The sequence below is a fragment of the Schistocerca gregaria genome, chromosome 2 (assembly GCF_023897955.1).
Source record: "Schistocerca gregaria isolate iqSchGreg1 chromosome 2, iqSchGreg1.2, whole genome shotgun sequence".
Lineage (NCBI taxonomy): Eukaryota > Metazoa > Arthropoda > Insecta > Orthoptera > Acrididae > Schistocerca > Schistocerca gregaria.
This window is the reverse complement of record NC_064921.1, coordinates 250,279,947-250,305,091: the sequence shown is the minus strand read 5'-3', so window position 1 is coordinate 250,305,091 and position 25,145 is coordinate 250,279,947. Positions and strand designations below refer to the sequence as shown.

Sequence of the window (25,145 nt, the reverse complement as noted above, 5' to 3'; positions counted from 1 at the left end):
TCCAAGAAAAATTAAGCACTAAAGGCTTGCTCTTGCCACATGCACATGAAGGTATTGACCAAACTGAAAACGTACAACTTGTAATAGCTATAACTGTTAGTCTCAAAATGTTCAGTACACCGTTCTTAGTCATCAACAGAAATATCTGCACCTGCAACCACTAAGTTACAGCCAGCATATTCCATTTTACACGATGACAAACTGTCGAATATATTTGCACTGCCAGTCTAGGTGACTTTCTCCATAAAACTTTTCATAGGTCCGCCATACGTTCTGCAAAGTGAATTCCTTACATTTCATCCTTTTACCAGGATGTTTACAGTTCAGCATCTGTGGAAACCCTTTCGGTTGCTCCCTAAAGATAGTTGAAAATGAAATCATATACAACAGACACTAGTTATATGTCAAAGCAATCAAAGGTTGAATGTTTGTTTTGAAGTACGCTGAACTAACGAGGAATATTTTCGAAGGGAGACTTATATTTTAGATATGCAGGAGCTACCAGCTACCCAGCAACGAAGAAGCTAAGAACATGTTAATTTATATGAATAGGTCATTAAATCCAACAGTATGAAACGTGACAAATATTTCATTACTGCTATAAGAAGTGGTCTTCCTTATCTCTCCTTTTTCTCGACAATTCGTTTACATTTCTCTATATTTCTTCGTCTCTTCCTGGAACCACAATTTAACGTGACGTCTTCCCTGTCATCATTAATACTACTATCAGTACTATTTTCGGCGGGCTTCTCGACATGTTCTGCAAAAGCAGATGTTTCCTTTGCACTATCCTCGTCCATTTCGGACTGTCCTACAATAAATTTGACCAGAAAGTGCTTCTAAAATCAACAATGGAACGAGGGCGCTGGCCGGTCATTTTATTATAAAACAGTGCGTTCTCGTACTTTCGTTCCTACATGAGTGTAATAGAACAAAAAACATACGGGATTCTCTCCAGTGTGCCAACCTAAACATTTCAGTCATAGGCTACCCAACAGCGGAACTTTTATAATGTTAACGTGTGGCAAGATGACATGACCAGTTTTGCATCCATACTCTTTGCGGCCGTTATTATTCCTTTCAGACTCGTCCTCTTTTCCAACCGATTAGGATTCGATCGGTGTTGCAACAGAACACGTTGAAGACACGGCCACCTTTGCACCCGCACGCTAGATTCCCACCTCATTATAAACGTCTTTGCAGCCTGGTGGATACAGCACTAGATATCCAATAATAAACCGTACATGAGCGAGGCTGTAACGCGGTTTTTTTTTGGTCACATAGCCGTGTTCGCACAAGGGACACTCAATTGGTATCTGATGATGGCTACATGCTGAAACGTATTTTGACCTTGGAAGCAAATTAGTTAAAGATGAAACTTAGACGGAAGTTGTAATAAAAGATACAGATTTATACTCCAATAATTGAAGTAACAGTACAACAAAGGAAAGTGTAAAGATGAGCCCCTGTTACGAACGGTATTGCAGCAGCTGACTGATCCAATATCATAATAACTACTTATTGATATTAGAGCTCAGGTTAGCGTGGCACTCTACAAATGTAGTGAGAGGATGAGTAGAAAAACAAATAAGATAGCACGTAAAAGATAAAGAAGGTACTGCCTCGACCGTACTCTAGGTAAAGCCGCTCACATCAATATATTATGAAAGGTATTGCATGTAACACCACTGTCTGATATATTAAAATCAGAATGATCACTTTTTTTTTATCTAGTAATCTAAACTTCACCCTGGCCGTATTTCCGGGACTGGGCCAAGTCAGAAATGTATTGCGAAGAAAAGTGCATGAATTCAACGTTCTTCTGGCCTCAAGGGATGAACTTAGAAGGAAAATTAAATAGCTGGAAAAGCTAGGAAAAGGCTAAATAAAGATTGCATGGAGATTAGTGAAGTGAGTCGTAAGACACTAAATATTCGTGCTCGCAACAGTACATCTACATCTACATCTACATCTACATGACTACTCTGCAATTCACATTTAAGTGCTTGGCAGAGGGTTCATCGAACCTCAATCATACTATCTCTCTACTATTCCACTCCCGAACAGCGAGCGGGAAAAACGAACACCTAAACCTTTCTGTTCGAGCTCTGATTTCTCTTATTTTATTTTGATGATCATTCCTACCTATGTAGGTTGGGCTCAACAATATATTTTCGCATTCGGAAGAGAAAGTTGGTGACTGAAATTTCGTAAAAAGGTCTCGCCGCGACGAAAAACGTCTATGCTGTAATGACTTCCATCCCAACTCGTGTATCATATCTGCCACACTCTCTCCCCTATAACTCGATAATACAAAACGATCTGCCCTTTTTTGCACCCTTTCGATGTCCTCCGTCAATCCCACCTGGTAAGGATCCCACACCGCGCAGCAATATTCTAACAGAGGACGAACGAGTGTAGTGTAAGCTGTCTCTTTAGTGGACTTGTTGCATCTTCTAAGTGCCCTGCCAATGAAACGCAACCTTTGGCTCGCCTTCCCGACAATATTATCTATGTGGTCCTTCCAACTGAAGTTGTTCGTAATTTTAACACCCAGGTACTTAGTTGAATTGACAGCCTTGAGAATTGTACTATTTAACGAGTAATCGAATTCCAACGGATTTCTTTTGGAACTCATGTGGATCATCTCACACTTTTCGTTATTTAGCGTCAACTGCCACCTGACACACCATACAGCAATCTTTTCTAAATCGCTTTGCAGCTGATACTGGTCTTCGGATGACCTTACTAGACGGTAAATTACAGCATCATCTGCGAACAGTCTAAGAGAACTGCTCAGATTGTCACCCATGTCATTTATATAGATCAGGAACAGTAGAGGTCCCAGGACGCTTCCCTGGGGAACACCTGATATCACTTCAGTTTTACTCGATGATTTGCCGTCTATTACTACGAACTACGACCTTCCTGACAGGAAATCACGAATCCAGTCGCACAACTGAGACGATACCCCATAGCTCCGCAGCTTGATTAGAAGTCGCTTGTGAGGAACGGTGTCAAAAGCTTTCCGGAAATCTAGAAATACGGAATCAACTTGAGATCCCCTGTCGATAGCGGCCATTACTTCGTGCGAATAAAGAGCTAGCTGCGTTGCACAAGAGCGATGTTTTCTGAAGCCATGCTGATTACGTGTCAATAGATCGTTCCCTTCGAGGTGATTCATAATGTTTGAATACAGTATATGCTCCAAAACCCTACTGCAAACCGACGTCAATGATATAGGTCTGTAGTTAAATGGATTACTCCTACTACCCTTCTTGAACACTGGTGCGACCTGCGCAATTTTCCAATCTGTAGGTACAGATCTATCGGTGAGCGAGCGGTTGTATATGAGTGCTAAGTAGGGAGCTATAGTATCAGCGTAATCTGGAAGGAACCTAATCGGTATACAATCTGGACCTGAAGACTTGCCCGTATCAAGCGATTTGAGTTGCTTCGCAACCCCTAAGGTATCTACTTCTAAGAAACTCATGCTAGCAGATGTTCGTGTTTCAAATTCTGGAATATTCTATTCGTCTTCCCTGGTGAAGGAATTTCGGAAAACTGCGTTCAATAACTCCGCTTTAGCGGCACAGTCGTCGATAACAGTACCATCGGCACTGCGCTGCGAAGATATTGTTTCTTTGATCAACAAGCATAGAGACTATTGAATGCAGCTGTCTATTGCTGTTGGTACTCAGCTGCCTTCTTCATTTTAGCGTAACTGCTGCATCGCACATAAAAAATGGTTCAAATGGCTATGGGACTTAAAATCTGAGGTCATCAGTCCCCTAGAACTTAGAACTACTTAAGCCTAACTAACCTAAGGACATCACATACATCCATGCCCGAGGCGGGATTCGAATCTGCGACCGTAGCGGTCGCGCGGCGCCAAACTAAAGCGCTTAGAACCGCTCATCACAGCGGCCGGCCATCGCACGTCACGAATCTGCCTTATATTGTGTGTTCAAACAAAAGCCCCGCTTATTCTTTTAGGAGACAGTACGGGTCAAAATGAGAAAAAAAGCATCAGCGGAGAATTTGTCCGGAAACAATACCTGCTGAGACGCAGTGAACTCTACTTGTGTCCAGAGCGGGCCGTACTCGTTAAACGCCCTTCTGCTTTCTTATACGATTGAAGGTCAGTGTTCGGATATTTGCTTCACAGCGGAGTGAGAAGCCATTTTCAAAAAAAACTCGTATATTAAACATAAATCAGTTGACACGGATATCTCGGAAGAAAGTTTCTGTCAATTCCGCATCTGTTAACAAATAGAAATGTTAATTAATACATATGAAGAGCAATTTTTCATTACGATAACGTCTATTGATTTTTAGTTAGCTACTAATCGTGGAATGGTAGGGACTTTTGATCGGGGATTGATAAAATACTAAGTCAACACTGAAAAAAATAATAATAAATTTGCATTTTAAAGATTTAAAAAAACAAGTCACAATACGCGTTGTAACAGCCACTATAAAATGGATAGCAATTACGACAATGACAATGAGAACATTTACCAAAATCTATGAAGTTTGTAGACCCCTTCATATAAGAAAACCAATGCTGGCGAGGAATCTTGAATTTAAAAAATTAGTGTAGCTTTTAAAGGAAAACCAACGATGGAAAACGTATGGCAGTCTTATCTCTTCAGGTGTAAAATAAAAGCACGTTAATTCAAAAAAATTATTTTTTTGTAATGGATGAATACAGAAATGACAATTTTACGGAACGCTCAGCATTAAAATATAAAATTACGTTTGCCCTTTGCAACAAGGTTCACAATTTTTACAGTTAGGCTTAAAATACTCTGGCATGAACTATTAACACCGAATGTTGATCCACATACAAATCTACGGCAAATTAAACCCTCAACGGAGAAAGGTAAGCAGCGTTAAACGCGAGAACCCACATTGAATTTTGGTCACCGAAGATGACATTTCATAAATAGCAACAGCCTTTTACGTTCTTTAGCTACGAGTAACAAAGCTGCTCATCGTTTTCTCGCTATACCTATGTTTAGATGCAAGTTCATCACAAAAGCACAGCATCCACAACAGTGGTAGCAAAAATGTAAGATAAAAGTAACACGCACGCCCCGTAGAGACAAACGCACGACCGTGAAGGAAGATGGAAGCAATGACTCTTCACCCGTCGCATGGACACTGTTTCCTTTGTACGCCCATCCTTAGCTGCATATAAATAATGGCGCAGCAGCATCCACAAGCAAGGCAGTCAAAACGAGAAGCGTGCCGTTTTCAAAGTCGCAAACTCGCGATTGTACAAGCAATAATTCTGCAACTGTCGTATGCACTCTTTTTCCACAGCCACCGATAATACGACGGATTGGACCTCCGTATTCGGTGAGCGACCACAGTTTCTAAACAGAATGCCCGACCCACGTGGAGCAGGAAGGGCTCGTGTTGTTAAGTAAGATCGGCGAGCGACTCCGCACCCTCTAGTGATACGCCGAGCAAACTGTCTCTTGGAAACGCCTAGCAAAGAAATTTCATGTTCGGGAAGAATAGATTCCAACACGATAATAAATTACAATTTGATAGACGTGCAAAATACTTTATTGAGAAAAATTAAAAATTTGTATACTTCAGTAACACTTATCAATCTCCAAAAATACCTCAAGCATCACATGACACTGATGCAGAAATGTATGGGTTACGGGGAGGTGTTCTGCCACTGTACCCCATTCTTTGTAACTGCCTATGTACAGTCATTGTGCTAGCTGGATTCATGGTAGCGTTTTGGAACCCACGAAAGGATCCGTCAGCTGATTTCATGCGATTTTTTACAACCACCTTCAGTACTGCTCAGCGGCCCCTGTCCATCTGAACATGAGGTTTTGCCTGGTCTTGGTTTAGCTGTCTGGTATTCCTTCGAGTTATCACTTCAATCACATCACCAATAGTCGACTTGGGCAGCTTTAGAGGGGTTGAACTGTCTCTGATGGCTTTATTAACCATGTGAAATCCAGTAACTAGTTCACTTTCGATGTGACTGAGTTCTGCTGACTGATCCATTCTGCTGCCCTGTTGGCAACACAACACTCCCCTCCTCCTTTCATACTGGCGGGTCAGCTCTCATGACATCCAGTGGTCAGTTTTTGTTGGTGGTGGTGTCCGTATTCTTTTGATCACGTAGCATAGTATTCCATTCTACGACGTTAATCGACTGCACGCCGGATGACATCCTGAGGTTCAGAGGTTGAACCGTCGACTTTCTGATCGTAGTAAACATCGCATAGTTCGCAAGGTTGCGGAGCGACTGTTGCAATGGGCCGAAGATGATCTTGAAACAAGCTTGCGGTGTTTTGGTACTGTTCAACGCATAAACCGCGCTCTTGTGTGGCTCTTTCTGCACAAAGAGTTAATTTATTGATATCAGTTACAACGTTTTCGGGCGTCTAGGCTACAAGACCATTATGGTAGATTACAATTCTGTCAATGTACTGTAAGAAGAAGGGATGGACAACTGCCGGTCGCGGTGGTCTAGAGGTTCTAGGCGCTCAGTCCGGAACCGCGCGACTGCTACGGTCGCAGGTTCGAATCCTGCCTCGGGCATGGATGTGTGTGGTGTCCTTAGGTTAGTTAGGTTTAAGTAGTTCTAAGTTCTAGGGGACTGATGACCACAGATGTTAAGTCCCATAGTGCTCAGAGCCATTTGAACCATTTTTTATGGACAACCAGTACACAGCTGATATTTTCCATATGAGGTGGATTTCGTACAGAGTGGGACATCACACTTGCACAAAAGCCACATGTAGTCACATAATAACCCCTTACGATAATGGAAGCAAGACACCACCTTCCCTTTACTATCAATGTCTGTATGTTAATTGTGTCTTTGCAGAAAGAGAAGTTGTGTAGTTTATTCACGACTGGGCAGCAATCCAATTTATAAGCCTCGTAGACGATACCCGCAACGAACGCTTAATGAGTTGTAGATATCTCGAGAATGTCCAGTAGCATGAACGTCCTAAAACATCTGACCTAATAGGGCTAACTCTTTAAGGGCAGTGACGTATGAGAACTTTTAACATTGCAGTGCGTCAGCAATCATGAATAATTTAATGATTAGAACGAATTCGCCTCGATTGCAAATTGAAACCGGTTGTTGACCTAGGTTTCGGTGCAGATAATCACGCCTTCTTCGGAACACACTAAAACTTCAAACTGCGCAAAGAGGCATCGTCCAACATTAATACAGAAGGCCCAAATTATTTTACATTTCATGCAAGTCTTTTGTCATTTTGGGCGTTCTGTATTAATGTTGGACCATGCCTCTTCAGGCAGTTTGTAGCTTTAGTGTGTTCCGAAGTAGGTGTCGTTATCCGCGCAAAAACCTAGGTCAACATTCGGTTTCAATTTTCAATCGAGGCGGATTCTTTAGAATCATTACAGTGACGTATTCCACTTCCAATGGCCGGCTGGTGTGGCCATGCGGTTATAGGCGCTTCAGTCTGGAACCGCGGGACCGCTACGGTCGCAGGTTCGAATCCTACCCCGGGCATGGATGTGTTTGATGTCCTTAGGTTAGTTAGATTTAAGTAGTTCTAAGTTCTAGGGGACTGATGACCACAGATGTTAAGTCCCTTAGTGCTCAGAGCCACTTGCAATGACGACAACATGTTCATGTTACCGGAGCGCGTTGCTCCGTGTATATCGAACAGAATCTGAGACCAGCCAGATTGTAAGCATTCTATGACATTTATATGCGTTTGAAATACTGAATATTGTTTTTGAAAAACTTTCTACCTGTCTGCCACATCCTTAAGCTATCGCATTCAGCTGCTTAGCCACACTGACTGTTGGGTGGCCCTGTATTGCCTTAGCGATCAGAGACCTGAAACAAAACGAACTTTATTTAACTCAAACTCAATATCGAAATAAATTATGAAAGTGACTACATGAAGTGCTAAGTCTGATTTGAAATATCCACAAAATAAAGTACTGCTCAGCTCGATAGAAAAAAAAAACTCTTTAAGACTACCTACACTGTTCACCGTAAATTAACCTCCTTACTTAGCGCAACACCTGAAAATTCTACGTACTGTTTGCACATAAGAATGCAAAGTGAGATCTGCCCTGAAAAAAAAGTGACTTGCTCAATGATCAGCATGCTGTTTTGTGTCTAGTGTACTGACTTTCTCGAAAGCAAAGTGAAGTCTGCGAATGTATCAGCTACAGAAAAATGATCTACTCACTTATAAATTTTTCTTTCCTTGTCAAAAACAGCCGGAGCTGCGTGTGGCGTAAAGTGCAATGCACACACGTCAAAATATTTAAAACTTTAATAAGAATGATGAAGAAGGGTTTACTTTAAAGAAAAGTATTCGTGAAAAGTTACACTCTCATTGTTGCCCAAAAAGACTCTGCAACGGTTCCAAAATTCACTCATAACAAGAATTACAGACATTTGTCTTATTTGTGACAGAATGAAAACAAAGTGATCAAATTAGCACTAATCATGAATATTATTGGTTATTTAAGAGACAAAGATTTCCTTCAGTCAATAGTTCCGACAAACAAATATTTAATTGTTGCGTGTGAATGGTTACCTTGAGATATTCCTCCAAAAATCTTCTCCATCCATATAGTCAAGAAAACAGTTTTACAAACAAATTTTCAAGTCTATAATAATGTATTGATGACAGTTTCTCTCAGACTCACGAATACCAGATCTTATTCTCTAAAACTCATCTGTTCGATACTGTGCCAGTAATAAGAATTTCCTTACAATGTACAACAGACTAGCAACAAAGCGACATTGAACACAGAGTCAAGGATGTTATCCATTATCCATGCAGTGACTCATGCGTGTTTCTCGCACTACGGTAGAGGGGACATATTTACAACAGCACAAAATGTATGGAATTCTCACTAGGCGTTTTCATGCGAATTCGAGGTACTTTGATATAGCGAGCTGCAGGATGTCTGCACCACGTGTAGTGTGAATAGAAGGTTATTATAGAACAGAATGGACCATTCAACAAGCATTGCTTTCGAGTCTCACATTTATAGGACTTTCGTTCTCATTTTGGATATTACACTACAAAAATTGTTAATTTTTTGTTTTATTTCCTAATAGAAAATAGGCAAAATAAGTACCAGAAGAATACTGGGTTTGGCAGCTAGTAAGATATGCAAGTTTATCATAGATTTAGTTTACAAAGAAACTATTGATCACACGGAAGAAGCTTGCTAACCTGTACAAATAACTGAACGCCGTAACTCGTGTAGTTGTCAAGAGCAATTACTTTGTCGATAAAGGCAGATGATGCAAACTTCAGCTATTGTGTCAGGCCGCGGTACCAATGGACTTCGCACCTGTCCTATCTTACTACCTGCTCACGTGACGGCGGCGTTATCTGCTGTAGTGGGAGCCGTAGTGGTGTGAAGCGTCTGCGCTCCGCCGCCACCACTATAAATAGCACCCGTTGATGCTGGGGCAGACACTCAGCACCAGACGGCGGCAGCAGTAGACAGCAGCATCAGACATGGGCATCGAGAAGTACGCTGGCCGCGTGGCCCTGGTTACTGGCGCCAGTTCCGGCATGGGCGCCGCTATCGTTCAGGAGCTGCTCAAGCACGGCATCCACGTGGTCGGCCTCGCCAGGAGAGTGGAACTGATCAAGGTCTGTCTGTGGAACACTCCTAACTAGATTTAGGACCTTCCTCAAGAAAAGAATACGAGGGACGGTTCAGCAAATCCTTTCGGAAGGCATTCTCACATATTTTTGTATAGGAGAGGCTATTACTGTATAGATATATTTTCGTATATCGTCACGATAAATCCACAGCTAATTCTTCAGCGTTTCAGCAAGAGACGTGACAGTTCATCACTCTCGAGAATCGTGTAGCACGCACTTTACACGGAGTCGACAGTAATGGATGATCACCCTCCGCAAGGTCCAGAAAATGTGTGACATGCTGTATGTGACAGTTTTCCAACATCCCTAGAGAGGACCAGTTAATGTTTATATTATTACTGCCTTAACTTAGTAGGAGGAAAGCTGTGCTAATGAGTTGCAGAATGCGCTCTTCCACAATTCCACTGTAGATGATGTTGTTACTGATAACCCAGGCAAATTTACACGCGTTATCACCATAAAGCGCTATTTATTCCTTTACCTATTCGGCAACAGACTCTGCAATTCATTATTCCTGGGACTTGTATGGAAAATAAGAGCGCGCTGTCCTCGGCACTGAACGATCGCCGAATCTCGCCTGTGTTGTCGTGTCGTATCTACCTAGTGTTCTAGTTTCCCGAGAGATGCCCATTTATCTAAATGTTTGTATTTACAGTACCTTACATTTCTCACATGAAAAGAAATAAAATTTATCTATGCTGTGTAGTCAAAGAAAATAAACTTAAGCTTTTATAAACTTACTGTAACATTAGTTTCAATTCCTTGAAAATAACGTTTTCAGTTTCCATTTACAAGCAAGATTAAATAACCGCTTGCATACACCCACTCTTCAGCAAGCAACTTAAATCTACCTGGGGGAGTAACAGGGCGGTCTCTAATCCACTCTTCTTGAGCATCCAAAATGTACACCAGATCCCAGAAAATCAGGCTACTAATCTTAACAACCATGTATTGGCGGGGAGAAATTGCTCCCACAATTCGTGTTACACTAACTGCTGACTACACTCAGGTTATCACTTAATGTAAATTTTCGACATGCAACTGGCGAGGAACTTCAAAACTACAACGTTTATTGGACCGTCAGCTGTTTAAATTGTGTATAAATGATCTGCTAGAAAGCGTCAAATGCAATTCAAGACTATTCGCAGACGATTTGATTGTCTATAAAAAAAGCTGTAGCGCCAGAGAACAGTAGCGATTTGCAGAATGACTTGCACAGGACTGGTCGATGGTGCAGGCTCCGGCAGTTGACCCCGAACATAAATAAATGTAACACTTCGCGCATACATAGGAAAAGAAAGCAACTAACGTACAACTACACTATTGATGAGAAACTGCTAGAAAAAGTATGTACCGTAAAGTAACTAGGAGTAACTATCAAGAGCGACGTTTAGTACAATGATAGAATAAAATAAATAGAAGATTCATAGGAAGCATCTTAACGAAATATAGCTCGTCCACGAAGGAAATGGCTTATGAGGCACATCTGCGATATATTCTTGAGCATTGTTCATCAATGTGGGGTCCTTACCAAGTAGGACTGATAGAAGACATCGAGATGATGGAACAGAGAGCTGCCGGTTTCGTCGTGGGATCGTTAAGTCGTCGCGAGATGGCTACTGGAAAGCTCAACAGTTGGTAGACGTTAGAAGAGAGGTGTTACGAATTACGGAGAAGTTCAGGTTGAAATTTAGAGAAAGCGCTTTCCGGGAAGACTTGGACAACATATACATCTCGCATGATGACCACGGTGAGAAAATTCCAGAAATTAGAGCCAATTCAGAGACTTACGGACAACCATTCTTCCCTCGCGCCATTCGCGGCAGCAGAATGTGAGTTGATTAACGGACACAGGACAGTTACTTCCTCAGGTTTCTGTCTGAAATCGTGAACAGCTCAGAGGCCACTGCCACAGCCGTACGGACAACTAAACAGCGCAACGATTTTCCCTTTCGTCTTTCAAAGGCCGCTCCTCTCTCGCCTACTTGATTCTCAGTAAAAACCGGTACTCCACCTGCCACAGTATCCACACAAAGGGCCGAAGATTCACGCAGCTGCAGACAGAATACAGTGGTACAGATTCCCTCACAACAGCGGACCAACGCTCGCGCCGTACATGAAACAACCTGTCTAACCATTATGTGATAGAGCAACTTTTCAGTGTTGAGTATTATATCGCTGGTGACATTATTATCTTATGAAGCACTTAAAAGCAATCTTTCTGTTTTTCCTTAGGCTCTTGAAGTGAAGGGGTCGCCGGGAAAACTGTACGCTCTTCAGGGAGACGTGGGAAAAGAAGAAAGCATCCTCTCAGCTTTCAAATGGATTAGGGAGAACCTCAAAGGAGTCGACATCCTCGTCAACAGCGCCGGCGTCGACTACGACACTGATTTTATATGTAAGTATACAAACGGGAAAACAAATATCTCACACTTTAATGAATTTACGTATGAATGATCAGAAATGTGAAGGAATGCATTACGGAACGTTCTGGAAGACAAAACCGTGCTGGATCAAGACTCGAAGTCGGTACCTTCGCCTCTCCCGCACAAGTGCTCTACAGACTGTGCTACCATACATTTACCTACGATACTCTATCTTGGGTAACTCATTAGCAAGGCACTTGCCCCCGAAAAGCGAAGGTCCCGGTTTCGAACCCTAGTCGGGCACGTAGTTTTAGCCCGCCAGGTTGTTTCATATTAGCCCACATACAACTACAGGGTGAAAATTCTTTCTGAATTTATCATCAGCTAGAGTAAAAATTTACTAAAATTACAGCACATCTATACATTTTGTTGTTAAAAATGAAATACAGCGAAATACTTCAAGACAAAGTAGCCGAGTTACACTTGCGTCGGTACTGCAACCAGAATTAATGCCTACGGGTCCGGCACTCTGGCTGTGGTGAGTGCAGCCTGAAGGTCACTCGCCCACACGCATATGGAAGATGGTGGGCTGCCTTCCTGAGCTGTTATTCCACTGTAACACAATGGACGTTTAATACAATTTACATGATTAACAGGACAATTTCCTCTATTGCGATGTTTGACACCTGTGGCGACAATGACATTCTGATACGTATTTGAAATAAAAGTGGCTGGCGAGTTACACAATTGTAAATGGGAGGTTGAGCATCCTTAATGATGTCTACCAAAGATGGCACAAAGGCCAAAAAGAAGATAGGACTCTGTTACTCTCAGGAGATTACTGCACGTTGACATCAAACATTGGAGGTGGTCACTGCAATGTGACTGGACCGTGTATAAATGTCAAGTTTTTACCTTCGTTACAGTGTCAATATAATTTATTATGTCGTCATAAAATAAAAATAGCGTAAGCAGTTGAATATCCTTTCCTTAAGCCCATTTGTTCTTCAGTAACGATTATTTACCTACAGTCTGCGGTGTGTAGCCCTGGTGTACAGCATTTAAGGTGTGTCACTTAACTTGTTCCCGTGTAGTTTTGTTATAGAGTAACTTTACTTTCGCATTTTCTCAGAAATGAGTATTCTCTGTGCTTCTAGCAGAGATTTAAAATATGAAGTAACGTTACCCCCTAGTTAATTATACATTAATTCCATCCGTAACAATTTATTTCCACTTTATGCGACATATATCGGTCGTAAATTCTCCATTATTAATTGTATTCAGTCATTTTGATTCCCCATACGTTTTCCTTTCAATCACTTGTACGTTTTCATCATGCCGTAAAGAAGCACCCTAATGAACCGAAACATTATGGCCACTGGCCACAGCATGACTGAATGCAGCCCCGTGGGGTTGCGAGGATGAAGGAGAGTAAATAAGTGGAGGGGCGGAGATTGCAGAATCGTTCTAGCGACGAGACAGGCCGCAAATATAGAAACCCAGACTGTGAGGTGGGGCAGTTTGCTCTGGTAAGCCGACTGGGAATGAGCTTCTCGGAAAAGGTGGAACTGGTGGGCTGCTGGTGTGCTGCTGTCGTGTGAGCACCTGTGGAATGCGGCTAGAGGTCGGCGAAACCACGAGCAGGCGACGGGGTTCACGCCTCGTCACAGGCCGCGGACGTCGGCGGTTTGCTCGCTCCGAATACACAGGCGGCGATCTGCAGAAGTTCTGACAACAGAGTACAGTGCTGGTCTGGAACAAGTGTTTTGTAATACGCCATTCATGGTACATTTCTGAACATGACGCTTCACAGCAGGCGCCCCATACAGATTCCCATTCACCTAAAGACATCGTCAGTTTGGACTACAGTGGACACAGGAACTCCGAGATTCGATCGTGAGTCTCTGGAAACGTGACACCTGGCCAGACGATTCACACTTCTTGTCGCACCAAATCCATGTTCATGTCAAGTTAAAGTCGTCATCTAGGCGTACGTCAGCTCGAGAGCTATGTAGGTAATGTAAGACACAGTGACAGCTGGACTACGCAAACGTTATTGAACATCATCTGCATCCCTTCATGCTTGATGCCTTCTTTTAAGGCGAAGGCGTTTTCCAGCAGGATAACAGTCCACATAAAAAGACCAGATTCTTACTACAGTGGTTCGAGGAGCCTAGGATTGAAGTAAAGTACTGCAAGAGTTATTTAGTGCTATAAAATTTACAATGAATATTTATACAACGCTTAAATAATTGTAATAATAAATGAACAATAATTGTAAAAATAAGTGAACAATTTCAGAAGATTTGGACCTTAAATCACGGTTTAAATGTAGGGTCGCAGGGACTCCACTTACGATGTACGTTAGAGGAAGGTTGCCTCGTGAGTTAAGGGCTAATTTTATTACATTTACGCTGTCGAAAATTCTATCAAAAATGTAGATATTGAGTAAAAAATATGCTATCATTCGTATTAACGAAAACGCATTTTTTGTTTACAGTTACAAAGCGAAACTGTAGTTAATATACAGTATACATTTCATATTGCTGTCCTGTAACGAATCATGATCAACATAAAATCAAAGTGGGCACGACACGTACCAGGTCTGCTCTTAATTTTCTTGATCGACTTATTTTTAAGCATAAATCCCAATATTGTCGCCTGTGAAGTGTGAAATGCATTTTTACCTTCTTCTTTCTCTAATATTGTTGCGTCAAAACTGCAATTTAAGTTATGTAGCCAAATTTAGGTAACTGACTGATGCTCAACTGTGTTGCCTTGTACAGCCGGTAAAACAGAACACTGGAGACAGATGTTTGAGGTGAACGAGCTTGGGCTGGCCATCTGCAGCAGGGAGGCGGTCCAGGACATGATGAGGAGGGGCGTCGACGACGGCTTCGTCATCCACATCAGCAGGTAGGGGCCAGCGCTTACGTGACCAGGCTCGTAACACACACACACACACACACACACACACACACACACACACACACACACACACGCACGCACACGCACGCACACATGTACAAACTTCTGTGAATAATTCGGTAAGTAGGTACTGCAGTAGTGATTGTTGCGGAACTGACTCTATTAGTGACTCATCTGTCACTCCATCAGTCCTTTACGTCGTTGTTGACATTTAGACATGTACTACTTCTCTTTTCTTAATGACAGCTCTCTTAGACACTAACGTTTCCCAAAATTCTTGGTAGCTGCCGATTGAATGTTTACTGACATTGTCACTTCGCAACCTCGACAATAATTATAAAAATTTCTACACTCTTAGTTCTCATATGACGCCGGTGAACGCGGCATTATACATTCTGACATACAGTACCGTTGTCAATTACATGGTACGATATTTCACGCAAGGAAAAAGATCTTTTTCGACTCACGTTTATTTATTGAGGTCAAATTTAATTGCTTTCGATTTCAGTGCCAAGTGGTTCGAACTTTAGACTCCTTACACGGATGAAAAAACTATCGCATACTCGAAGACTTGTTACCCACACGACGATTACATTAGAAAAAGTAGTTACCACGACTTGCTGATCGCTCGAACAACATTTTAGGCCGCTTAGATCTGCTGTTATTTCCTGGATTTATTCTTCGTTTCTAGGAGGTAAAAATACACTGTTTGACAATAGCTAAGGAACAACCTCACTTGCTAAGAAACAATTGTCCGTTGCTACGAAGCAACCGACCAATGACAGTAAAAGGAAATATGGACGTGTAAACTGTAGCGAAGTCTGTGTATGAACGCTCTGTAATCATTCGACAGTTCTTGTGGTGAAGGTTTTTCGGGAAACGATTAGTGCGACATTCCGTGGTACGGCAACATATCTACAGGACATCATTTGAGTACTTAAGATCGTGAACGAACAGTTGGACGGCTCGAAGCCTGTCAGAGTTTTTGGGTGTGTACTATAGTAATGGGTGTGTCCAAAAGTGTCATCCCGCAATTAAGAAACTGGTCAAGTGGAAGAAGGTCTCGCACACTGAGGCTTCCGTTCGACCTTAATTAAGTATATAGACAGTCCATCAATTCCGTGAATCGAGAATCTCTACCATTTTTGCCTGTTATCGACATTGCTATTGGCAGGATATCCGTGGCAGATATTCGAGAATGTTTTAAGTTCAATAATATGGATGTCACCTAGAGTCACGCGACAAGCAGACGATCGTTACTATAATAATCAGTAGTTCTCCGTTCAGGCTGACTGCGTCGCAGTTATAAATATTAGATAACAGGCTAGGAATGACTTTACTGCTCGTATAACGCCTTTCGGCATTTATCCGTCATCAGATATTCTGGAGCGATTACTACCCGCAGATACAGCGTTTCAAATTGTATGTGGAAGAAATATTCGCAGAGTAGCCAGAAATCTTCAAAAATGGACATAGTCCCAGGGTCCTTGAGAGTTTACCTACATGTTTTGGGTTTGGGTGAGCCCCTCTTTTAACCATAATATACCGCAAATCTCTCCAACCAATAACTTTGACCAGTGACTGGGTTAAAGGAGAGATGATACACAAAACTAGTGTCCAACATCAGTGACATCCATGTGTTGCAGAATATGAGAGTATATTTAGAACATCACTGTGTTTCTATTATAGTAGTTATAAAGCTGTATTTCAGAGTATGAACTTTATTTATGTGTCACAATTACCTATTAACTTTTCGATCATTTTGCTTACAAAATAAGGGAAATGTTAGTCAGTCTTCCTTCTTCTTCTTCTTCTTCGATCCTCATTGTTAGAATGTTATGTCATTCTGGTATCATGATTTCTGTTTTAAGTCATTTACAACTTTATTTTGATAGATTAGTGCACTATCCCGTCATTTCTTTAAAATGATATATTTCATATAATTTTTGGCATTTTAAATTAGTTAAGGGGGGGGGGGGGTAGTCGGTTTGGTGACGCAATAATCACTCGCCGTAAGCGCGCTATTGTTTTCACATTTCGACATTTGTATGTTGAACCTGCAGACTACACTTTTAACGAAGTCTAAATGTAATTATTATTATCACTCCTACTACTGTAGAGACTACTGCTTTCCATTGACAACAATGAAACGGTCTTGTGGTGAGGACTTTTGGGCTTATAGCAAAACCCGCTTAAGTAAAGAAATAATATTTTGCAAATTCATTTTCTACCTCAAAAACAATGTAAGCTTCAATACCTTCTTCGCAATTTTTATAACAGTACGTTTTCATTTCTTGTTGGCAATTTGATTTGTCTTTCCATCTTCAACATTGTACCTTCTTATTTAAATTTAATATCACAACAATCCGCACTGTAGGGAAAGGATATATTACAGTCCTGAGACCAAGCGTTAAGGGGTATCAAGAACAGAACAACTTCCTCCGTTCTAATCATCATGCACTCCTGAATATCGGTCATGAGAACCCAGCTCGCACTTTGGTCATACGACATCGCGGAAATTATGGATCGAGATGACGATAGGGATGATATTTTTATTGCCTTCTAGAATGTATTTCACTTTGTATCACACCACGCTTATTAAAGGAAGGACGATAATATGGAGTATCGAAAGGTATGTGTTTGTGTTTAGAATATATAGGTAAGGAGGTTCAACATGTTGGGCAGAGAGTCATCGACAGATTTCAGTAACTTCAGATCTGCCCATAATAGTGTATTAAGATCCTTGCTATTCGTGTTTTTTATTGATGATCTGGGAGACATTATGATAAACAATTACTTTCTGCAGATGAGGCAGTTATCTGCAATGAAGTACTATCTGAAAAGAAACTGCAGAAATGTCCAAACAGATATCGATAAGGTTTCAAAGAGATATCACGAATGGTTACTTGCCTTAAATCTTCAAAAATATGAAACTGTGCGCTATATAAAACGCAAAAACAAAGAATCCTATGAGTACAATTACTACGAGTCACAGCTGGAAATGTCAACTCATACAAATAGTTTGACTTAGCAATTTGTCGTGACATGAAAAGGAATGCTCACATAGATTCAGTAGCAGATAAAGCACGTGACAGAGTTCAGTTTTTTGGTAGGACGATGAAACAGCCTAATTGTCTGGCACGCAGACTATCGCGCAAAGCCTTGCTACAATATTTCAAGAGCCAATGTTGAGGAGTCTAGGAATACACTAACACCCTCTACGTATTGTTCCCTTAGGGTCTGCTAGGACAAGGTTCAAATAATTACAGCTCGTGTAGAGACAGTTTAGTAGTCAATCTTGCCGTCCGCCTTTGCTCTGCCATTAATATCACAGTAGTCTGCAGAATGGGAACTTGATACGGAGCAACCTGAGCTTCGGCGACGCTGTATGAGTGACTTTCCTTTGCAGTACTGGGGCCCATATACCGATGTACGTTGATGGCCTCGGGATGCACTCAGCCAACAAAACAGCCGTGAGGGTCATGGCTGAAGGACTCAGGAAGGACCTCGTCGCAAAAAAGAGCAACATTCGTGTTGGGGTAAGACAACATATCTCATCCTGTCAGTGACATATACGTATGTAGAAATCCTTTGATTAATATGTTGTTACTGTGGTTTTCAGTCCGAGGACTGGTTCTGTGCAGTTATCCACACTAAGCTATCCTGAGCACTTCTCTGAATAACTACTGCAACCAGCATCCATTTGAGGACTATTGTTGCAATCAGTCTTTGTTCTCCCACTACAATTTTACACACACTTTCCTCCATAATGCGTCTAAGGATGTTTCCGATCAATCATTCCGTTCTTTTAGTCAACTTATGTCATACATTTCGTTTGTCCCCAATTCGACGGACTCGTTACTTCCTTATTAGTTATCCGATCCATCCATGTAATTTTCAACATACTACCGTATCACCACATCTAAAAAGCGTCGTTCTTACTGTTTAATATACACATATCGCTTCCATAAAGAGCCACATTCCAGAAACGCCTTCCTTACTTTTGGCAATCCGCATTTTGCGTCCTCTCTACTTCGGTAATCGTCATCATTTCGGGGCTCAAATAACAAAACTCATCTACTGCTTCCAGTGTCTCATTTCCTAACCCAATTCCTTCAACATCGCCTGATATAATTTGACAACATTAAATGTCCTTGTTTTAATTTTCCGCACTGTTTCTGACAGAATTACGATGTCATCGCCAAACGTCAAAGTTTTTATTCATTTACTCTGAAGTTCGACTTCATTTCTTTCACAGACCCTTTTTAACTTCTACTTTCCTTTCGTGTTCTTCGACTCTTATAACTGCAGTCTGGCTTCTGCACAAGTTGTAAATAACCTTTTGCTACTTGTATTTTATCCCTACTACTCTCAGTGTTTCAAACAGTGTATTCCAGTAAATATGGTCAAAATAGTTGCCTAATTCTACGAATGCTATATCAGTAGACTTGTCTTTCTTCAGGCTGTCTCGTAGGATATGTCGTAGGGTCAGTAGTACCACGCTTGTTACTCTATCTTCCCGGAACTCAAACTGACCTTCCACGACGGTGGCGTCTACCAGGTTTTGCATTCTCCTGCAAATAATTTGGACCCGCATTTTGCAACCATGACTTATTGAACTGATGGTTCGGTAATCTTTGCTTCTGTAAGTTACTCCTTTCTTTGGCTTTGGAATCACTGCATTATTATGGAAGGCTGAGGGTATTCCGTCTGCCTCATAGGTCTATGTCTACCGTACTAGATGCAATAGTTTTGTTATATTCTCACAAAGACCTCATTAATTATTATGAGGGAGTATTTTCTTCGCCAGGTGCCTTGTTTCGACTTCGGTCTTTCAATGCTCTGTTCAATTATTCTCACAATGTGGCATCACCCTTCATCTACTTTCTTTTCCCTTTCTAAAATATTGTCTTCAAGTTCGTCTCCCAGCTATATATTTTAGCCTTCCGTTCTTTGCTTAGTAATGGCTTGCCGTCTTAATTTTTGATATCCATACAGCTGCTTCTCTTTTCTCCAAAGGTCTCTTTAATTTTACAACAGGAGGCATACATATTTCATATAGTTATGCATGATACTACAGCTTTTCATCTCTCCTCCAACCATTCTTGCCTTGCCATACTGCATTTCATGTCATGCTTATTTTTTTAGACTTCCGTATCCCCTTTGTCTGTTTGATTTGCTATATTTTTATACAATCCTGGAAATGGAAAAAAGAACACAATGACACCGGTGTGTCAGACCCACCATACTTGCTCCGGACACTGCGAGAGGGCTGTACAAGCAATGATCACACGCACGGCACAGCGGACACACCAGGAACCGAGGTGTTGGCCGTCGAATGGCGCTAGCTGCGCAGCACTTGTGCACCGCCGCCGTCAGTGTCAGCCAGTTTACCGTGGAATACGGAGCTCCATCGCAATCTTTAACACTGGTAGCATACCGCGACAGCGTGGACGTGAACCGTATGTGCAGTTGACGGACTTTGAGCGAGGGCGTATAGTGGGCATGCGGGAGGCCGGGTAGACGTACCGCCGAATTGCTCAACACGTGGGGTGTGAGGTCTCCACAGTACATCGATGTTGTCGCCAGTGGTCGGCAGAAGGTGCACGTGCCCGTCGGCCTGGGACCGTACCGCAGCGACGCACGGATGCACGCCAAGACCGTAGGATCCTGCGCAGTGCCGTAGGGGACCGCACCGCCACTTCCCAGCAAATTAGGGACACTGTTGCTCATGGGGTATCGGCGAGGATCATTCGCAACCGTCTCCATGAAGCTGGGTAACGGTCCCGCACACCGTTAGGCCGTCTTCCGCTCACGCCCCAACATCGTGCAGCCTGCCTCCAGTGGTGTCGCGACAGGCGTGTATGGAGGGACGAATGGAGACCTGTCGTCTTCAGCGATGAGAGTCGCTTCTGCCTTGGTGCCAATGATGGTCGTATGCGTGTTTGGCGCCGTGCAAGTGAGCGCCACAATCAGGACTGCATACGACCGAGGCACACAGGGCCAACACCCGGCATCATGGTGTGGGCAGCGATCTCCTACACTGGCCGTACACCTCTGGTGATCGTCGAGGGGACATTGAATAGAGCACGGTACATCCAAACCGTCATCGAACCCATCGTTCTACCATTCCTAGACCATCAAGGGAACTTGCTGTTCCAACAGGACAATGCACATCCGCATGTATCCCGTGCCACCCAACGTGCTGTAGAAGGTGTAAGTCAACTACCCTGGCCAGGAAGATCTCCGGATCTGTCCCCCATTGAGTATGTTTGGGACTGGATGAAGCGTCGTCTCACGCGGTCTGCACGTCCAGCATGAACGCTGGTCCAACTGAGGCGCCAGGTGGAAATGGCATGGCAAGCCGTTCCACAGGACTACATCCAGCATCTCTACGATCGTCTCCATGGGAGAATAGCAGCCTGCATTGCTGCGAAAAGTGGATATACACTGTACTAGTGCCGACATTGTGCATGCTCTGTTGCCTGTGTCTATGTGCCTGTGGTTCTGTCAGTGTGATCATGTGATGTATCTGACCCCAGGAATGTGTCAATAAAGTTTCCCCTTCCTGGAACAATGAATTCACGGTGTTCTTATTTCAATTTCCAGGAGTGTATTTTCTCCTTCTGACAACAGAATTCAATAGCTCGTGTGCTATGCAAGAAGTTCGAACTGGGACTTAGGCTGTATGATTCTCTACTGCCGTCACTATTTCATGTATGATTGCTACTCATTCATCTTCCTTTCGCTTGTTTCAGTCGATTGTCGCCTAATGCTACCTTTGAAACTCTCAACACGCAATAGTTCTTTTCATTATGCAGGCTTTCATTATGGAGGCTTTCATTATGCAGGCTCTTCTTTTTTATTCCCTACCTTTGTTTAATTTATTACTTTATTCTGGAATTCATGGCCAATAAATTAAGGTCATAATCCACAAACACCTCTAGTTTCAAAATAACTGTCTTATCATTACATATCCTGTACTCTATTGTCAAGTAATATATCGGATGTAAAATAAATAACACAATTTTAAAAATTGGAAGTTTTGCAGACGACTTTACAATCGAACAATGACAAATGTATTTTTACAGTAGTAGACAAGTATATATGTAACAAAACTGTGTGCTATATTGAGACTCTAAGCCACATATTTACCTTCCCATGGGAAAGGCGACTTCCAGTCTCCGTCTCAGATTTAATTTCGTAAAAATCACTAAGCACAGATATTACTCTGGTTTAGAAGAAAATTGTTCAGTTCAAGAATACGTGCGTTTAGTAAGAAGGTAAATTTCAACGGTAGGTATAATAACAAACCATATTCTTGCCCTGAGACCAAATTAGGTTGGCTCGAATTTTAAAAGTTGCAATATTTTGTAACAACAAATAACAAAATTCGTACGTATACAAAACAGAATTACAAACATCATCTTATCACTGTACATATATGGAAAACTAAGAATTCATTCCTCTGTTGCAGCAAATTTCTCCTGGGGTCGTGTTAACCAATGCGATGAATCAGTCTGAAAGGTGGGCAGAGAATTTAAAGTCATTGCCTTACTTGGAAGCGGAAGACATAGCAAAAGCCGTGGTCTATATGCTTTCCCAGCACCCAAGGGTTCAGGTAAGTTTTCTTCTTCTACCCCTAGTTACCTTATTCCAGGGATATTCGAAAATTTTCGTTTAAATTTTATTAACAGTGCAGGTATGTGTAGTTTAAAGATTGCTCAGGAAACAGGTAGTTACGGAGATGGTAATCGTCCACAACTGCAAATATATTTACCCAACAAGTAAACGAATTCACTGTCTGCCAAGGGAAATCGACAGTGATTTACCGACAACAGTGTGAGAAGAGGCGACACATTCTCTTGCCACTTCAGTTTTATACCAGATTATGAGCGACTGCGAGATGGCCGTCGCCCTTTTAATTCCCCAGACCTCTCCTTCATGGAAACTCTCTGAATCTACGTCAGTTAATGTGTTGTAAAATCAACAGCCTGATTCACTACTTTTAATGCACGTATGATATCTAAAATCTTGCTGCACCATTAGCTATGGACTAAAATTCTAAGCAGGACTGAAACTTTACACCTTATTTTACGTGCATTAGTTTGCCAAAAATTCTAGATGTTTTGTTGCAGTGCTAAAAATCAGTTCATAACCTCTGTGCTATAGCTTATTATGGTAAATATGTAGATGATACCATCTTCTGATAGGATTTTTCCTCCTCTTTCCTTTGCACTAGTTAGAATTATGATATGTATAAAAGTTACTAACTTACAGGTGATACTATGCAAATTAATAAACAGAAAATTAAAAAAATACGTATCTTACGGACTAAATGTTGGACGTAGTGTGTCATTATGTCCACCAATACATACCGCCTTGCTAATGGTGTATTATCTTGCATTAAATTATCTCCAAATTTCAATTAAAGTTCAATTAATCAGTTATGATATGTTACATGTGAGTAGTTCAATTGAGTTACACTAAGAGCCACACTCATTAGCAACTTTTATGACACGCTGAAGTTCAGGCACATAAATCTTCTCTAAGCTGTATTTTCCAATGTATAGTAATCACAAATCTTGGTTGCATACTGCCAGAATCACTTTGATCTCCTCTTTAATTTGACGTAGAGTAAGTCAGTGTTAGTCAACCTGGTCGTTCTAGCATTCTTGGTGGATAGTAGGCGGAATGGTTGTCAAAAGTATTTTCGTTAGGTTTTCACAAAAATTTCACATAAAATAATTGGTAAGTAACAATAAATTTTGCGTTTTTACTTGCTGTAACGACGGTTTATAATTTTCGTGAAGTAACGCTAATTCGCTATTTTATAAATCATCATTAGTGTGCGACCGGTGGGCAGTTATAAAATTTTGTTGCTATTAGAGAAACGAAAGTGAGAAGTAACTTAAAAAAGCATGACTACTCCTTCTCGAAGACAATGAAAGAAACACGCGCTATGGAAACCGAATGTATTAGCATGTTCTGTTGTTATGTTCTTCCCCACTTCCCCTCTTAACTAACGTGTTTAACTTGTTTCAGGTTCACGACATCATTATCCGACCAACAGGAGAATACTACGGGTGATTTTGCACTGAATGTTGCCATCAGTGTATTGTAATTTCTGATTTTAAGCTTAATAAAACATCTAGTTGAAAACTGCATGTGTACTAATTGCTTAATATACGTATGCTGTCAAAGTAGCCAAAGATAACCTTCATCCCCCCAGGCCTATTACGCAATTCCTAGGTCAATGTGTTCTGCTCTCTTCCCAACGCAATGAGTACTACAGTCATGCTGATGGCCAATGTGTGGTCCTTTCATAATTTCTGGAGTGGAGCGAAGCTGACCGTGTGTATCCTAGTGCCTTTCCTAAACAGTGTCCAACACCACGACGAGCTGCAGTCTGAGAAATGTAAGCTTGAGATGTCTGACAGCTGCTGAATGTTACTTAAAGGAAATAAAGGAGCTGAGTGTAATGGGCTGAACCTCTTATACAGCATCCCCTCCTGAAGCAATAACCACATAAATATCCTAGATGTTATTTGAGCTAATGAAACATCTAACCACCATCAAAACGTTCTCAGGCAGAAATATCCAATCATGAACATACACCTCAGGACAGTACAGCCTTAGCAAAGTGTAACACAAACAGGGTAAGTTCAATATATCTTTACTGATGTAAATTAGATTGTTAATACTTAGACAAAATAACAGTCGAGACAGCACTGAAAATACTTGAATAAAGAATGTTAAATAAATAACTGAAATGCACAGAATCCTCCGCTTCAACTGATGATTGCAGACGACTGCGAGAAGTAATTCTCAGTATTTAGCATTCCAAAAACTTCATCAGTTGTTCACTTATGATTTTGTTTTAGTCTATGGTTAGTTACCAATGATATATTCTCTCAAACTTGATAGCTTTTTAACCCTTTGATTCTACTTCTACTTGAGTAGTTGTAAAGTTCACAAATGATGACACAGCTCAGGACTACATAGCCTCCATGTGGCTGCGACAAAGTCTGCGATGCTAACACAAAATAGACTATCTACCAACAAAGCTTTAAACAGCAGATAAAATTCAGCATGTTGGAGTTCTATGCTGCCAATACATCATTCGATATTATGAAAATCTTAATAACTTAGTACACACATAAATCATTACTGGCTATAAACAAAT

General features: G+C 41.5%; 1 protein-coding gene across 1 annotated transcript; it reads left to right on the top strand.

Moving 5' to 3' along the window:
- The first annotated feature begins 9,423 nt into the window (after positions 1–9,423).
- LOC126336111 (dehydrogenase/reductase SDR family member 11-like) lies at positions 9,424–24,121 on the top strand. Its single transcript, XM_049999590.1, has 6 exons — positions 9,424–9,650; positions 11,901–12,063; positions 14,818–14,947; positions 18,369–18,498; positions 22,437–22,580; positions 24,005–24,121. The coding sequence occupies exons 1-6, from the start codon at positions 9,513–9,515 to the stop codon at positions 24,047–24,049; spliced, it is 750 nt and encodes a 249-aa protein (XP_049855547.1). The 5' UTR covers positions 9,424–9,512; the 3' UTR covers positions 24,050–24,121.
- Positions 24,122–25,145: the final 1,024 nt, after the last annotated feature.

Excerpts from the sequence above, each read along its gene's own strand:
- LOC126336111 (XM_049999590.1), top strand. The coding sequence starts at position 9,513 with ATGGGCATCGAGAAGTACGCTGGCCGCGTGGCCCTGGTTACTGGCGCC. Across the intron at positions 12,064-14,817 it reads CTACGACACTGATTTTATAT|CCGGTAAAACAGAACACTGG; the intron begins GTAAGTATACAA and ends TGCCTTGTACAG. Across the intron at positions 14,948-18,368 it reads TTCGTCATCCACATCAGCAG|TACTGGGGCCCATATACCGA; the intron begins GTAGGGGCCAGC and ends TTTCCTTTGCAG.